This window comes from Biomphalaria glabrata, chromosome 5 (assembly GCF_947242115.1).
Source record: "Biomphalaria glabrata chromosome 5, xgBioGlab47.1, whole genome shotgun sequence".
NCBI lineage: Eukaryota > Metazoa > Mollusca > Gastropoda > Planorbidae > Biomphalaria > Biomphalaria glabrata.
Window position 1 is genome coordinate 51,096,209 of NC_074715.1, and position 17,045 is coordinate 51,113,253.

Sequence of the window (17,045 nt, forward strand, 5' to 3'; positions counted from 1 at the left end):
AGGCTCTGTTCTTGTACAACCCAGCAGTCGTTATGTCAAGGCTCTGTTCTTGTACAACTCAGCAGTCGTCATGTCAAGGCTCTGTTCTTGTACAACCCAGCAGTCGTCATGTCAAGGCTCTGTTCTTGTACAACCCAGCAGTCGTCATGTCAAGGCTCTGTTCTTGTACAACCCAGCAGTCGTCATGTCAAGGCTCTGTTCTTGTACAACCCAGCAGTCGTCATGTCAAGTCTCTGTTCTTGTACAACCCAGCAGTCGTCATGTCAAGGCTCTGTTCTTGTACAACCCAGCAGTCGTCATGTCAAGTCTCTGTTCTTGTACAACCCAGCAGTCGTCATGTCAAGGCTCTGTTCTTGTACAGCCCAGCAGTCGTCATGTTAAGGCTCTGTTCTTGTACAGCCCAGCAGTCGTCATGTCAAGGCTCTGTTCTTGTACAGCCCAGCAGTCGTCATGTCAAGTCTTTGTTCTTGTACAACCCAGCAGTCGTCATGTCTAGGCTCTGTTCTTGTACAGCCCAGCAGTCGTCATGTCAAGGCTCTGTTCTTGTACAACCCAGCAGTCGTCATGTCAAGTCTCTGTTCTTGTACAACCCAGCAGTCGTCATGTCAAGTCTCTGTTCTTGTACAACCCAGCAGTCGTCATGTCAAGGCTCTGTTCTTGTACGACCCAGCAGTCGTCATGTCTAGGCTCTGTTCTTGTACAACCCAGCAGTCGTCATGTCAAGGCTCTGTTCTTGTACAACCCAGCAGTCGTCATGTCAAGTCTCTGTTCTTGTACAACCCAGCAGTCGTCATGTCAAGTCTCTGTTCTTGTACAGCTCAGTCGTCATGTCAAGTCTCTGTTCTTGTACAACCCAGCAGTCGTCATGTCAAGTCTTTGTTCTTGTACAACCCAGCAGTCGTCATGTCAAGTCTTTGTTCTTGTACAACCCAGCAGTCGTCATGTCAAGTCTTTGTTCTTGTACAACCCAGCAGTCGTCATGTCAAGTCTCTGTTCTTGTACGACCCAGCAGTCGTCATGTCAAGTCTTTGTTCTTGTACAACCCAGCAGTCGTCATGTCAAGTCTTTGTTCTTGTACAACCCAGCAGTCGTCATGTCAAGTCTTTGTTCTTGTACAACCCAGCAGTCGTCATGTCAAGTCTCTGTTCTTGTACGACCCAGCAGTCGTCATGTCAAGTCTCTGTTCTTGTACAACCCAGCAGTCGTCATGTCAAGGCTCTGTTCTTGTACAACCCAGCAGTCGTCATGTCAAGTCTTTGTTCTTGTACAACCCAGCAGTCGTCATGTCAAGTCTTTGTTCTTGTACGACCCAGCAGTCGTCATGTCAAGTCTCTGTTCTTGTACAACCCAGCAGTCGTCATGTCAAGGCTCTGTTCTTGTACAACCCAGCAGTCGTTATGTCAAGGCTCTGTTCTTGTACAACTCAGCAGTCGTCATGTCAAGGCTCTGTTCTTGTACAACCCAGCAGTCGTCATGTCAAGTCTCTGTTCTTGTACAACCCAGCAGTTGTCATGTCAAGGCTCTGTTCTTGTACAACCCAGCAGTCGTCATGTCAAGGCTCTGTTCTTGTACAACCCAGCAGTCGTCATGTCAAGTCTTTGTTCTTGTACAACCCAGCAGTCGTCATGTCAAGGCTCTGTTCTTGTACAACCCAGCAGTCGTTATGTCAAGTCTCTGTTCTTGTACAACCCAGCAGTCGTCATGTCAAGGCTCTGTTCTTGTACAACCCAGCAGTCGTCATGTCAAGGCTCTGTTCTTGTACGACCCAGCAGTCGTCATGTCAAGGCTCTGTTCTTGTACGACCCAGCAGTCGTCATGTCAAGGCTCTGTTCTTGTACAACCCAGCAGTCGTCATGTCAAGGCTCTGTTCTTGTACGACCCAGCAGTCGTCATGTCAAGTCTCTGTTCTTGTACAACCCAGCAGTCGTCATGTCAAGTCTCTGTTCTTGTACAACCCTGCAGTCGTCATGTCAAGTCTCTGTTCTTGTACAATCCAGCAGTCGTCATTCAAGGCTCTGTTCTTGTACAACCCAGCGGTCGTCATGTCAAGGCTCTGTTCTTGTACAACCCAGCAGTCGTCATGTCAAGTCTCTGTTCTTGTACAACCCAGCGGTCGTCATGTCAAGGCTCTGTTCTTGTACAACCCAGCAGTCGTCATGTCAAGTCTCTGTTCTTGTACAACCCAGCAGTCGTTATGTCAAGGCTCTGTTCTTGTACAACCCAGCAGTCGTCATGTCAAGTCTCTGTTCTTGTACAACCCAGCAGTCGTTATGTCAAGGCTCTGTTCTTGTACGACCCAGCAGTCGTTATGTCAAGTCTCTGTTCTTGTACAACCCAGCGGTCGTTATGTCAAGGCTCTGTTCTTGTACTGTCCAGAGGAAAATCTTTTCTTTTATGTCTTCTTGCTAAACACTTTTCTATCAAATAATAAATTCATTTCTATGTTTCTCACATCTTAGATTATTTTTTTTTATAATGAATACGTTTCATCCTTTTGGTTTGTTTGTTAGACTAACATCCTAATGGCAGATTATCAATAGAATAAAGAACTCGTGTTAATCTAATCGAATTGATCTAAAAAAAACACTATATTCTGAAATTGTCAATATAGCGGTCCCGGGGCACGCCCCGCTTAGACGTTTGTATGTATTGCAGTCATACACAGTGATAGTGCATACATTCCAACTTGCTATTTGAAAGACATCCGCTTTTTAACCCGAGGGCGTTGAGTTGTTATTTATACACGCTAAGTCAAAACAAGAAAAGATTTGAAACAACTTTAAAAAAACAAACAATCAAAAGCTTATATTAAGCGTACTTGTATTAATTAGTTTGGATCAGTCATGCAATTAAATATGTAATAGATCTAGTCTTATAATTGAAATCAGTATTTATAAAAAAAAAATATTTAATAAAAAGCAACGACCTGAATTTTAACTTGTTGGCTAAAGTCTTCTCAGGCCAACGCGGTAACCACTCTGCTAGCGAGGAATCTATGAACGTGGAAGATTGTATACTTATCTATTGTTTCTATTTCGTATTTGTGTTCACTAAGCTTTAAAGGGCAGCCTAATATAAAGGGGACTAAAACAGCTTATACCACCACTTCATTCAAGTACTATTTTTTCCCTTGTTTGAGATATCAAAGTAATTTATTACCAATAGCTAATTAACTAATTGGTTAATCTTTTAAATTGATTTTTGTGTTTATGTTGCCAGGTAAATGAAAAAATTGTGCAAAATTTCAGTTGATCCGAGATTGGGTGTCGGTGAAATTACGTGTAGGCCTACTAACTTTTGACCAGACAGACAGAAATACAGATACAAACAGACAGACAGAGTTGATATAAGCTTTGTAAAAATACTGGCTGTATCTAGACTGTTTTATTGATATGCTAATAACCAAAGCTGCAATTTCGTTTAGTTTGGCTTATACCCTCCTTTAATTTATGTTTGTTTTTACAATTCTTGTTTGCTTGGGTTGGACATGGGTATGGGGATGATATGGCCACTTCAAACGTTACTTACAAAAGTTGAAGTGAACTCTTAAGAGGTCTACACGCTGACTTTTGCTTAGCTGCTTTGACAAAACTTCAATGTCATAGCCAAACGTTAACGAAAAGCTTAACCAACACGCGCATCTACACGGAAATGGTGGGCTAAAATTAGAGTTTTTTTTTTTTAAAGGAAAAGTTATGGTCAGTGGACTTCAAGTATCTTAACAATAGAATGATTTTACTGATACATTTATTCAGACATGTTAATTATTACCAAAAGACGTATTAATTTATTCAGACATGTTAATTATTGCCAAAAGACGTATTAATTTATTCAGACATGTTAATTATTGCCAAAAGACGTATTATAATGAAAATATGGACAACATTTTAAAATTGTGCATTAAATATAAACTAGATTAATATGTTAGCATTGATGATTAAAAAATGGCTTGGTGTTTTATTAGTTCATTTTTGGCCTGAATTTATTGACCTTCTTTGTTTGCTCGTAAAGCAACAATAATTTATGTATTCCAATGGGTCATATATTAAAGGATATAACATGTGCATATCTGCTTGGAGGATGTTTCTGTAGCATGAGTAAGGAAACTGTATGAATATTGTTATAAATTTTCTTATTACAAGAAATAATAATTTTAATGTCTAAACACAGGAAAGAAAACAAAACTCACACATAAAATGTCTCTTGTCAATCTCGTCATACAGAAAATTCAAAATTTTCAGACCTATGTTTACGTTTCACATTTCATACTTTGGGAATGATACTTTCATACATATCGTTTCACATAAACTAGTACTGCATTCCGAAATGGTAATGTCGGAGAAAATTGTAAAGTTCTTTGAATATCCCTGTTCTATACAGATACCATTCTTACATCTAAACATGAATGCGCCTCCTATTATAACAATAATAAGAGTGTATTTTTAAATAATTGAAGAGCATATAGTCGTAAGCAAATGAAAGGATTTACCGTTTCTCCGATCATATAACCAGCGTTTTTTTTTATAGAAACAAATGGTAGCTGTGCGGGGTATACAAAGGTGCCGGGGGGGGGGGGTTTACACATTATTTTTTTTTGCTCAAAAAAGAAATATAACGGAAACTAAGGACATGCCGGTGGGTCCTTGCACCTCAGTCCGCTGTGTACAGATACGACCATAGGCTTATATGTCACACATATGTTACACTCTATGTATCGCTTGTTGGAACCACAACAGGAGCACGATTGCGTCTGGAGGGGCAGACGTCTGAAGAGCAACTTTATGTACCGCTGGTTTAGGGCAAATCCCGCTTTGGGTGGGGTATATATGGGTGCGGGCTGTACGATTTTGTTTGTACATATTTTGTAATTTGTGCGGGTTATACGCGTGTGTGGGTTATAAGCGCTATAATACGGTACATCGCCTCCCTTCGCCTGAAAGCCTCCAATCTACGTCTCGTGGGAACTTCCTAACCACATTGCAGCCATCTTTTTAAATCTTTGCCTCGAATCCAGTCCAAATTTATATTTAAATATCTTAGTTTTTATTTTCGACAATCATTATCAGTGATATGTTTGATAACCAAATCCTATTTATGTTTTTATAATTTACAGAACACGATAAATGTTTCAACAGCTTTATATTTGAGGTCATCACCGTAGAGAAAAGCGAATTTAAAATTAATTTCTAATGGATTAACCAGACTGCTAACAATACAATGACGCCATATGCAATGTTCAGTCTTTTCTTTGTCATATTAATTCCAGTCAGCGTCCAAACAGGTGAGTGCCTACACATTTGGTTGAATCACATATAGTTTTAATTTAACTTTTCATCTTTCTGAATATATAGCACTGGATTACTTAAATAATCTACAATGCTGAAGGAACGTCTCATAGTCAAATATTTTTTGTTGTTGTCAGTTGTTGACTTGTGTCATTAAACTTGGACAATATTCATTGATTTAGATACTTGTCCAACAAATCGGTTCGGTCCTGACTGTCGTTATATGTGTCATTGCAATACGAGTACAAATTGCATTGATGGAGATTGTCCTGGTGGATGTGACGCTGAATGGTTCGGTCCAAAATGTCAATACGGTAAGTTTTTCATTTCGTTGTTATTAAACAATAATTACTTCATGTAAAGTAAAATTTCCACATCAGACCTTTAGGGCAGATGATGTAAAGGTCATCTATTTCTGTGGCCCACGGTTTACGATTGTGTCACGTGGCCAGCACAACGATCAACTACCTTTAATTTTCCCCAACTAATGTCAGGTACCCATTAGTGCTGGGTGCCCTGATGATCCCGAAATTCAAAATCCCAGTCTTCACTGAGATTATAACCCAGGACCCCATGTTAGTACGCTAATCACTTTACAACTCAGCCACCGCCCCCCAATATCATGTACCGGTATATTAATATTCACTTCTACACGAATAAAGAGCGACACTAAAATGGGTTGAATCTAAGAATAAAAGTATATTATAAAGAGCAGGAGCGTAGCTAGGTGGAGGAGGGGGGGAGAAGAATTAGAAAATCATCCCGGCCCCCAAATGAGTGCTCGAAATTGTCTTTTACATTAAGTATTAAATATTACGCAAAATGCAGTGGCACCCAAAGAGGTCAAGGCGCCTCCGTGCAGCCCACCAATGATGGCGAATTCCTAGCTACGCCACTGATAAAGAGATTACCAAGATGTAGCTAACGAGGGATGGGGAAGGGGAAAAAAGGAGGTTTAAAAGGCATGAAAGGAAAAATAAATGTAAAGAATCCTCTCTTTTGTTTTATGGTTTCCTTTTTTTTTTTGTTTTGTTTTGCGTTGCTTTTACAAAGCCCAATTTGTATGCAATAACATGCAAAGTACGCTCTATTCCGTGGGATTGTCGAAAGAGTTGAGCCGAAACCTCTTCGAACTCTAGCCTTACAAGCCTGCTTGAACAAACCGCTATTTCTGAAACTCCGGACGCATGGACTAGAATACATAGCCGAAGGCCGAGCACACTGGGAACCCCCGCCATCTTCCTATGGTTTTACCAAGCTAACCGTGCAGGACTCGCCATTAGTGTAACGGTCCATTGAGGAACGGAGCGTGGAAGGATTATCGGCAGGGACTAGGAAGCTTTCTTTCAACTCCGCATCGCGCAATGGGAAAGCTCTCGCATTGCCTTAGACAGGACTCTTGTTTTGCTATTCATTTAGCCAAATCACTTCCTCTAGCGATCGTTTCCACCCGACAAGGCAGACTAGCGTACTCGGGCGCTAAGGTCCAATCCCTTTAGTAGACCAGTTAAGCTGCAAGTATTTGGGAGAAAGTTTCGGTGCTTCCTTAAGGCGCCTAGCAAACACAACTCCCTTTTCGAGTCGGGTTCGTACGTGAATTCTCTTGATAGGTGGCTAAGTGTATTTTATGTCATTCAGCCACACATCCCTAAGGACATGGCTATTTTCTGTAACTGTTTGTATTTATTTGTATTATTAATATAAGTTACGTTCATTACACGTATGAAAAACGACTGAGTTTTTATAAATATCCTAATTTGTTTTGGTTTTTGTTTATAGCAAATATGATTAAAAAAATCAAAAGTGATGGATGCTTACAAATATCCAATGGTGCTCTGAGCTACAAGCATAAATGGGACTATTCGTACATATTTACATGGATGAGAATAGAACTTAAGCAACTAGGTAAGGCTGTTTTTTTAAATAATCCTATAAAAGTGGTTAAAATACTCTATTGTCTGAAGTAATCTAAGCTTATTTGATTTTTTTTAGTTAGCCTGCATACACAAAATAAAAATTACTCAATCACAATTGAGTATTCAGTTAGCGAGTTCATTTTTTGCATGCTTCGGAGACACATCAAATACATTAAAAAAAAATTGGAAGCAGGGTTTTACATTGAAAAAGTGGGCCCTGTCCTCGAAAGTTGTAACATCCCTACCCATTTCTCTATCTTTGTAGAAATTAATCTTAAAATGTAAAATAGTTGTTTGTAAAATGTTTTACGTGTTTCGGATGTTCCTTCAGAGTTGAAGATAGTTTACTTCCTAGTCCAAACCTCCCGCAGGACGACGGGGGATGGGAGCGGGCAGGGTTTGAACCCTCGACCGTCGATAAATCCGAACGACAGTCCAGCGCGCAAGCCGCACGACCAGGCAGCCATCCGTACGTTATTTAAGTTTGTAAAAACTTAAAATAAATAATAAAAAGGATTTAAAACATATCACGTTTTATTCTAATTTATAAACTAAATGGGTATTTAAAAAAAAATCTGCATAGTTAACTATGTGCAACACCCCCCTCCCCCCTTCAAACTCTTCCCGTACCCGGGGCGTACGCGAACCCCCACTTTGGTTCAAATGCACATCTACATTCAAGACAAAGCTTTCAAATAAGTCTGTACTAGAATTTAGACATAGTCTAGAATCCTTGTCCTTATTTAATTCTATTCTTTTCTTAGAAATCAATGTGTTAGAGACATATCGGGAAAATGTTTTGGCATGATTATAAATGACCCTTGTCATTGAATAAACGAAGCATTAGCGCTAAGCTTAACAAAGTGTAGGCCATAATAAGACGAAATGTAAACAATTAATGAATTTTGTATTCAATATTTTCTTTTTATATTAATAAAAAAAAATCAATATTTATTTTGTCGAAATTCGGACTTTGCGGAACAAAATAAAAGTGCCAATGAAGAACGGCGTAACATGTGAGTTTTAATTTTTTTTTTTTTAAATGTTTTATCGAGACGGTTCCGCTTAATGCGGAACGGTAGGCTCATCTGCAAGTAGCACATAAAAATGCACCAGATCTAGTAGAAAAAACCCAATGTTGGAATCCCTGAAAACATATAATTTTTTTAGTAGGATGATCAAAAATAAAATAATTTTGTGATGATCTCTTACTCTAAAAAATCATATCTACCATAACAGATTGTCTGACAATGGATGATGTTTTTAAGACTCTGTTTATGAAGAGTGAAAAAAAAAACATTTTCTAATCAACACGGATAAATCGCGCGCGTTCAAAGCGTAAAATCCTTCTTTGTCTCTGTATTTTTTTTTTTAAATACTGTGCAGGATGCACAGACAGGATGCGCAAAGACTTGTTTTGAAGTCAGCGTTCCTTTAGTATAGTTCCATGGTTTAACCATCTGAAAAAAAAAATCTGGCGTGCTTTTTTTCGTTTTTGAACAGACATTCGTTGGATTTCCCGCTCGCAACTCATATGTTTATTTGCATTAAGTAAAACGACTCAAGAAATAAACGTACGTCTTATGTTAAAATCATTAGCTGTAAAAAGATGAACTTGATAGTGCAAAGCTCTCTGGAAAGACTCCTTCCAATATTGAAGCATAACACAAAATAACTAGAATGACAAATTACAGATCATCATCAGCTTCATAATGGATTTAAAATAAAACCGTGATTATATGTTTCTTTAACAGTAAACCGTATCCTTTATCCTTTAAAAGTACAACAGCTATCGATGTACTCTTATTTTCCTAAACAAAAATATGGGTGGATAATTCTGGCTTTTCAAATCGTAAAACAACACACAATCTATTATCTCTCTTTGTTGTTGCAGTAGGGCTTACTATCTAGCTTTAGGATATTTTCATTAAAGGCCTGTGCCTTAATAAGTTAATTAAAAAACTATGAACATTTCATATCTTGAAAGTCATGTTTAATTGCGTCACGGTGTTCTTTGAAGAAACACAGTTTTGTTGTATTTTCTCCAAAATCATCGGACTTGCGGATTCGGAAATGCCGTTTATTAATATCAGTCAAACACTATATAAGATACAATAAAATGACTCAGTCTAGATATAATTATCTTATTTTAATTCTTCTAACCTCGAACTTTAAACAATAAATATAGGTAAAATACAATTTAGAAATAGAATACTATAATATTGTAATAACTTAAGTGAGGCAACTCAACGAGGACATAAACGTTTATTTACACGGAGACATGACAAACACAAAGGGCATCTGCCTTGAGTTCAGTATCTCCATATTGGCTCTCTCTTGGGCGGAAATCGTTTGTCTCCCATGCCAACATCCGACTTGTTTAGACACAGATAGTGCGCACCTTCTTTCTGCACTATCTTGGATGGCGGTGCGCATGGCAAAGTCATAACAATATTAATGATGATCAATAAAGCTAACCAACTTTGTAACTAATTAGCGACATTTATCTCTAACTCTTTAGAATCTTCCTTACACGCCTGCGCTATCTTAACCTTCACCTTTCTTTTCCCGCCTTGATGTCACTCATCTAACTCACGCACATTGACCTTGCACCCATGGTCATCTGATCATGCGACGTCACGTTCTTGCGACTAGCCTTGACCTTGTGTCCAGCCAACACATTTGAACGTGGCTATCTGACTTATAATTATAAAATAGTTCTTAAACTGAAATTAGCACGCATAAATTACAATCAAATTACAAGTTTATCTTATCTTATCTTATATGATACAGACGTTGCGTCAAAAAAGAAGATGATTATGTCCTACGCGTCACGCATTTGGTCATGCATATTAACCAATGACTTAAATTCTGCCAAGTCACTGGTTTTCCTGGCTAGCTCAGGCAACCCATTCCATTCTCTAATAGCACTAGGGAAGAAGAAGCATTTGTACAAATTTGTCCTAGCATATGGGACGAGGAATGTGCCTTTATCTTTGTGTCTTTCCGAGTATTTTATTGAATTTTGTTTTTGTATTTGAAGATTAAGGTTCAGTGTTTTAAGTAGCTTAGTTCTCTCCCTATCAGAAAATCTTTAATCCACTGATGCTATGGACCATCAATGCCAAAATATTTTATTTTTTTAAGCAAACTATGGTGGTGAACTTTGTCAAAAGCCTTTGAAAAATCTAGTAAGATAGCATCTATTTGTTCACTATCATCTAAACCTTTTGAAAAATCATCAATTAGTCCTATTGTGTTTCACATGATCTATATTTCCTAAAGCCATGTTGGTATGGAGTAAGGACATTATGTTTGTCTAAGTGGTTAATTATGTAGCTACATATTATGTTTTCTAGGATTTTACATGTGATGCTGGTTAGTGATACTGGTCTGTAGTTTCCTGGGTCAGATTTTTCCCCTTTTTTAAATAGGAGAAAATTATGTTTAGCTTCTTTCCAGTCCCTTGGTACTCTGCCCTGGTTAAGAGATTTTTAAGAATAAAAGGTCAACTCTTACTATCATTTTGTTTATTTAGGCCAACCAACAGACGTGAGCGTTACTTTCCAGAACAAAGCTGATGTCGTGAAATGTAAAGATCCCATATTTACTGTGATCAACAACAGGACGTTTGATCTACACTGCACTGACCTTGACCTGCTCATAGATAGTCTCGAAATAAATGCATTCAATCAAAAGCGATTGTGCACTGTGGAAGTTAGTGGAGGTAAGTTTGGGTCCAATTTTTTTATAACATCACGTTATGTATCATTGTTTTTCTTTTTGATTTGGTCAATATTAAAACCCACACTCACATAATAATGTGATTTATCAATGATTACAAAACAAAATTAAAGACCAAAATGATGGAAAAAAATATCTCTTGTTCTATGCATGAATAAATAATAGGTTAGACAAACACCCAAAACATAGATATGTATTATTCTACCTTAAAGAAATAATACAATGAATATACACAAAGTGATCAAAACATTTAACGCCAAACGTCGAGAAAAATATAGAGGTGCAGATCCTAGAGAGAAATTGGAGATGGATTGGTCACACCCTTAGTAAAGATACCAACTGTTGATGTGTGTTTTATATAGGTTGCACCACTCGGTGTTTGGGAGTAACATCCCTTGTAACTGTTGTTGTCAACCAAGATGGCGTAAGATTAAACAGCTGATTTGGTGTTTTATTGTTTATACTTGAAGAGTTTTGTTATTATTTGTTCACGTTAATCAACACCAACAACAGAGCCAGACAGGCCTTAGAGTTGAACCCCCAGGGAGCAAGACATAGAAAAAGAGCTTAGAGAACCTGGCGACGCTGTGTACTAGATGAAACCCGAGAGGACAGGAAAAAGCTTGGGAGACATTTAACAAACCAACAAGAGATCGTGGAGAGGGGCGTGTTTTTACTCTAAGCCAGGCCCTATGTTCCATCAGAAATGCAAAGGAAAGATGATAATTAAACTTGCCTCCTCATTGTTTCGTTTTACGAGTTTATTTTTTTAACTGATGGTCTCACCTAATTCACAGGATTGTATTATTAAATTAGTTAATATTCTTTTAGTGCATTTTTTGAATTGTGGGCGGATACCCACCCATCTGCTTAGAATTTAAAATCTAATCTATTTATATAAAAGATTAAATAGTTATTGTTATGTACTAATTAAAATGAAGTATTTTTTGTTTTTCATTCTTCTCAAAAGGACGAAACATCGCACTCAACCAAACAACAAACCAGACAGGTTTTTATGGCTTTGGTACATCAGAGAAAGCTGTTGATGGACGTAGAAATAGTTCGTGGTATAATGAAAGCTGTACACATACTAATGTTGCACATCCTTCAGTAGCCAGTTGGAGAGTTGACTTTAATAAACCTTTTTACGTCAACAGATATGATCTATATAACAGGAATGGTATGAATAAATTTAGCCATATATTAAAAGTCTTGACTCTCAACCCAAGTAAGTTACTTTCCACAAGAGCCTAGGTCGACTTTTCCATGTGTTCAGTGTCATTACAAATATTATGACCGATCAAATTTTGATGAATCTTCTGCAAAGAGATAGAAAGTATTTTATTCCCTCCCTTGTTTCATGGGAAACCGCGCCCACTCAAACTCCTGTTAATTTGTTTAAGTGTAACAACAAGATGGCATTCATTGAATCAATACCTGGCTCAACTTTGGACAATGTTCAACTCGCCTAAAAAAAGATATCAATGGCATGTAATACTGTGTTAGAATAATGTTGATGACCAGTGACCGTAACTATTCAGTCACAATTCAGTGTTACTAAGTCTGGGGACTTCACACTTAGTGATGAATAATAAAAGCTAATGTTGTCCCGTCAACTTGCATATGCTTCAATATTTGTGAAGATTGGTTCATAATATATGAAGGATATAAACAATCTAAATGATCATGAACAATAGACAAATTCTCAATATTGTTGACCGCTTGACCATGTTGTACAGTCTGGAATCCCTGGATCTGTTAAAATATGCTCATCTTGTGTGCTATTGAAATTGAAATAGGTACCAAAAACAAATTATATAGCCCAACATCTTTCTTTCCTCATATAGGTCCCTTACTCTTAAGAAAGTTTAGCGACATTATCTGGACATTATCAAGGAACAGTCTTAGGCCCGGTGACTGAGTGTCTTTCGAACCAGGGTCCAGGGTTCGAATCCTGGTGAAGACTGGGATCTTCGGGCGCTACTGAGTCCACCCAGCTTTAATGGTACCTGATATTAGTTGGGGAAACGTAAAGGCGGTTGATCGTTGTGCGGGCCACGTAACACCCTTGTTAACCGTCGGCCATAGAACCAGATGATCTTTACATCATCTGCCCTATAGACAACAAGATCTGACAGGGGAACTTTACTCTCACTTTAGTCTTAGGACCACTACTCTTTCCAATTTACACAAATGACCAACCAAATTGCATTAGTTGAGGAACAAAAGTTAGATTATTTGCAGACGATTGCATAATATATAGAACAATAAAAAATAACACAATATATTGAAATTTAACAAAGAGAATTAGATGAATTACAGAAATGGCGATCATATTGGAGCATGTAGATCTAGACTAGAAGACGTATGTCTTACTAAACACGTTTAACCTTAACATTACTAGACCAATATGGTCAGGTTTACTAGATCTAATCAAATCTAGTGCCAGCGGTAACATGCTGCTCAAGCCCGACTCGCTCCTTTGTGATACTACCATATACGTAATAAATAAATCTGCACCCATATATATGTCCCCTAAACTGTCAGAAGATAAGCTGTTGCCTAAATAATTTATTGATTTAAATTTTGTAAATTATTTAATACATTTAGATCTAAATCTAGATCTAAATCTGGCCTCTATTAAGTCTTATTTAGATTCTTGTCAAGTGTACAGTGAATATATAAAAACTTAAAACTTACAAATAAAGCGAAGTTCATATCAAAATCCATTTCTTTTTAAAGAACATTTGTATCAGTATTTCATTCAATGAGTCAGTTAATAAATGGACATTATATTTTAAAATGAGCTATTGATACTTTTTCCAATTTGACCGTAGATGTATTTTTTTTTTTTTACCAATGCGCGAATCTATAAATGAAGCCTGAGTTATTAATGAAGTTTGTAACCTTTTTAAAAAACTTACCTGCCCTGAAATTGTCCTTTTAAAGTGGCTTATTTTTATGAAAAACAAACAACAAACCTGCTGTTAAGTTGATTTTAAAAATTAAATTTTTCGCTTTCAGAAAAGAAAAAAACAAGCAGTTGCATCAGAACTTTGATAGATCTAAAATAACATGATTTGGGATTTTCAATATCTTTTTCAGTTTACGAGACCTAAACGGGAGGGACAGACAGACCACACTATTCACCTTCACCTATCTCTTAGTCTGTTGGACCGTTGGGGCACTACACAAGATTTGTAGATAATCTTTCTCCATTCCTCTCTGTCTTTTGCCTTATGTTAGAACCTCTTTCAATGGCAGGCCCGTCCATTCTTTTATGTTATCTTCCCATCGCTTTCTCTGTCTGCCTCTTCTTCTTTTTCCTGGTACTGTTCTCTGAAGGGAGGTCTTTGAGAACCCCGAAGATCTTGTAAAATGGCCATAGAGATTTATTTAACACCATTAGGAAATTAATCAATTTAGAGACACTTCAGGACAGATGAATAAAAAGTAAATAGCAATAATACATAAAACATTGAACAATAATTTACAAAATGAAAAACAAAAAGTAATGAAATACTCAGAAAGACACAAAGATAGAAACACATTTATTATTCAATATTCTAGAACAAATTCGTACAAGTGCTCCTTGTTCCCTAGTGCATTACAGAATGGAATGGGTTGTCTGAATCAGCCAGGAAAACCAACGACGTAGCAGAATTTAAGTAATTGATTAAGATGCATGACCATATTGAAATATGAAGAAATGCGTAGGACTTAATTATCTTCTCTTTTGAAGTAACGTCTGTAATATTTAAGACAATTGTAAAAAGGAGCTTTAAAACAAAATCTTTCTCCATACCATCAAATTTGTTGAGAAGTCAATCACACCACTCTTCCCTCTAACCTTAACAAGATTTATAAATCTTTAAAAAGTTTCTCTTACAATACTTATTAAATGAAATATTATTGTTATAAACTTGGTGGTGGCACAGATGGGGGTAGTGGTGTGAGTGTAGTCAGCCGACGCAAATCGCCCCAGGCCAGCGCTAGACGAGCGGTCAACCGTGACGAGTTACGACTGTCAGCCGAGTCGAGTGTCAACAGGACAGTTCGGGAAGGATCGCCGTCGTGAACAAGAGCTCAGGAGCGTCACGAGAGTTGTAGTCATCTGACCACCTAGAAACGTCGAGCGGCGTTCTGTCCGGTTCGAGAAGGCCAGTAGGGACCCAATATAAGAGCGGAGGCGACGCAGTCAAGACGGTTGAGAAAGCGGGTTCACGACAGGAGTTCAGAACACGGTCGACTACAGCACAGTTCAACGGTGTGGTTCTGTACAGAGCATTACGACGGTTCAGTGCGGAGTACTGTCAAGTACAGTTGAGACGAACGGCGTCTTGATCTTGGTCTGTGATCGAGTCCGACACAACGAGCCCAAGTGTGTGAAGTCAGTCCTGAACTGTTGAACCCAGTGCAAGCCCGGAACGAGACGGAGAGGCCAGTGCAAGACTTGATACGGCGGAACGGTGTTATCGGAGAGATATTTGTTATCGCAGAGATATTTGTACAGTGTACGTGTTGCCAATTGTACATTATTGGCTGTTATTTATGGACATTAAACATTTACGTTATTTTGGAGCACTGAGTTGTCAAGTTCTTTAAGTTGGTGGTGTATGGTGCAGTTTGCAGAGAGCCTGGATAGTGAGATTCGTAACATTATTATAATTTAACCACATTTTCTTCTTTTAAAATATATTTTTCAGAAAATAAAGATCGTCTGGCTAATTTCACACTTCACAGTTACTCTCCAAAAGGCGATAATATTTTTGAGTACAAAAACCTTGCTGGAGAGATTAAGGATATTTACACTATACCCAGCTCTTTAACAAATCTGATTTCATTTGTAACAATTTCCAAAACTCCGGCCGTTTTGAAAGAGAATATTTTAACTTTGTGTGAAGTAGAGATTTTTGGTGGTAAGTATAAACTACTTAACTTAGATATTTAGAAACGTTTAATGACAAAATACATTTTTAAAAATTTACCACACGAATGCAATTTCGTCTTGTTTTACTTTAAAAACCTATTCTTTGTAGATAATGATTGCCAGGATAAACACAATTTTGGTTTAGAGTGTAATGAAACATGCAACTGTTTCAACCAATCAGAGAATTGTCTGGTCAGTACAGGAGGTTGTCCATCTGGCTGTGCTGCAGGCTATACTGGGGAAGGCTGTGCAACAAGTAAGTTAACATTTAGTTCATTAATAATATTATAATAATAATAATAATCTTTATTGTCGGTATGGAAATTTGTCTTACAATTTGTGCATTACACCAAACAAAAAACATTATAACTATAAGAAACCAAAGTGTACATTCACACCAGACTCACTCATAATTTACATGTGACAAAGTTTATACCAGATTGTCCTTATTTAATGATTTGATTGCCAGGGGAACAAAAGAGTGTTTGTGTCTGTTTGTCTTTGCCATCGGTGTCTTGTATCTTTTTTGTGATGGTAAAATTAATTGTAATACATTTCCACACAGTTCAGTGAAATATCAGCTGGGTTAGGGTTAAAACGTTTTGATTTCATTCTATTTTTATTTGATTCCTTGAATGTTATTAGCGTTGAAGTAACAATAGTGGGAGTCTTATCTTATCTTATATAATACAGACGTTACTTCAAAAAAGAAGATGATTACGTCCTGCGCGTCATGCATTTAGTCATGCATATTAACCAATGACTTAAATTCAGCCAAGTCACTGGTTTTCCTGGCTAGCTCAGGCAACCCATTCCATGCTCTAATAGCACTAGGGAAGAAGGAGTATTTGTACAAATTTGTCCTAGCATATGGGACGAGGAATGTGCCTTTATCTTTGTGTCTTTCAGAGTATTTTATTAAATTTTGTTTTTATATTTGAAGATTATGGTTCAGTGTTTTATGTATGATTGCTACTTTACTTTTGAGCCTTCTGTCCTGAAGGCTTTCTAAATTGAGTGATTTTACTAAAGGTGTTACTCTAGTCAAATGTGAATATTCGTTTGTTATGCAGTGTGCAGAAAAAGTCGCAAAAAGAAAAGCTGGTTTGACAACTTGAAAGGGTTCTATTTTATTATAAATGAGAACGGTGAATGCGTCGTTCATATATC

The 17,045-nt window shown here is 37.5% G+C and overlaps 1 protein-coding gene across 4 annotated transcripts in view; it reads left to right on the forward strand.

Moving 5' to 3' along the window:
• LOC106050417 (uncharacterized) overlaps window positions 1-17,045 on the forward strand; it is a 51,003-nt gene that overhangs the window by 5,766 nt on the left and 28,192 nt on the right. For 2 of the 4 annotated variants that reach the window (XM_056030878.1, XM_056030881.1), the window contains exons 2-8: window positions 5,114-5,281; window positions 5,468-5,599; window positions 7,065-7,190; window positions 10,740-10,928; window positions 11,916-12,125; window positions 15,652-15,864; window positions 15,985-16,131. In XM_056030878.1, coding sequence (XP_055886853.1) covers window positions 5,218-5,281; window positions 5,468-5,599; window positions 7,065-7,190; window positions 10,740-10,928; window positions 11,916-12,125; window positions 15,652-15,864; window positions 15,985-16,131 — 1,081 coding nt within the window. In that variant the 5' untranslated portion in view covers window positions 5,114-5,217. Of the gene's footprint in view, window positions 1-3,678; window positions 3,699-3,796; window positions 4,098-5,113; window positions 5,282-5,467; window positions 5,600-7,064; window positions 7,191-10,739; window positions 10,929-11,915; window positions 12,126-15,651; window positions 15,865-15,984; window positions 16,132-17,045 lie in introns of those variants that run through there. The other 2 variants (XM_056030880.1, XM_056030879.1) reach the window with 2 other exon arrangements.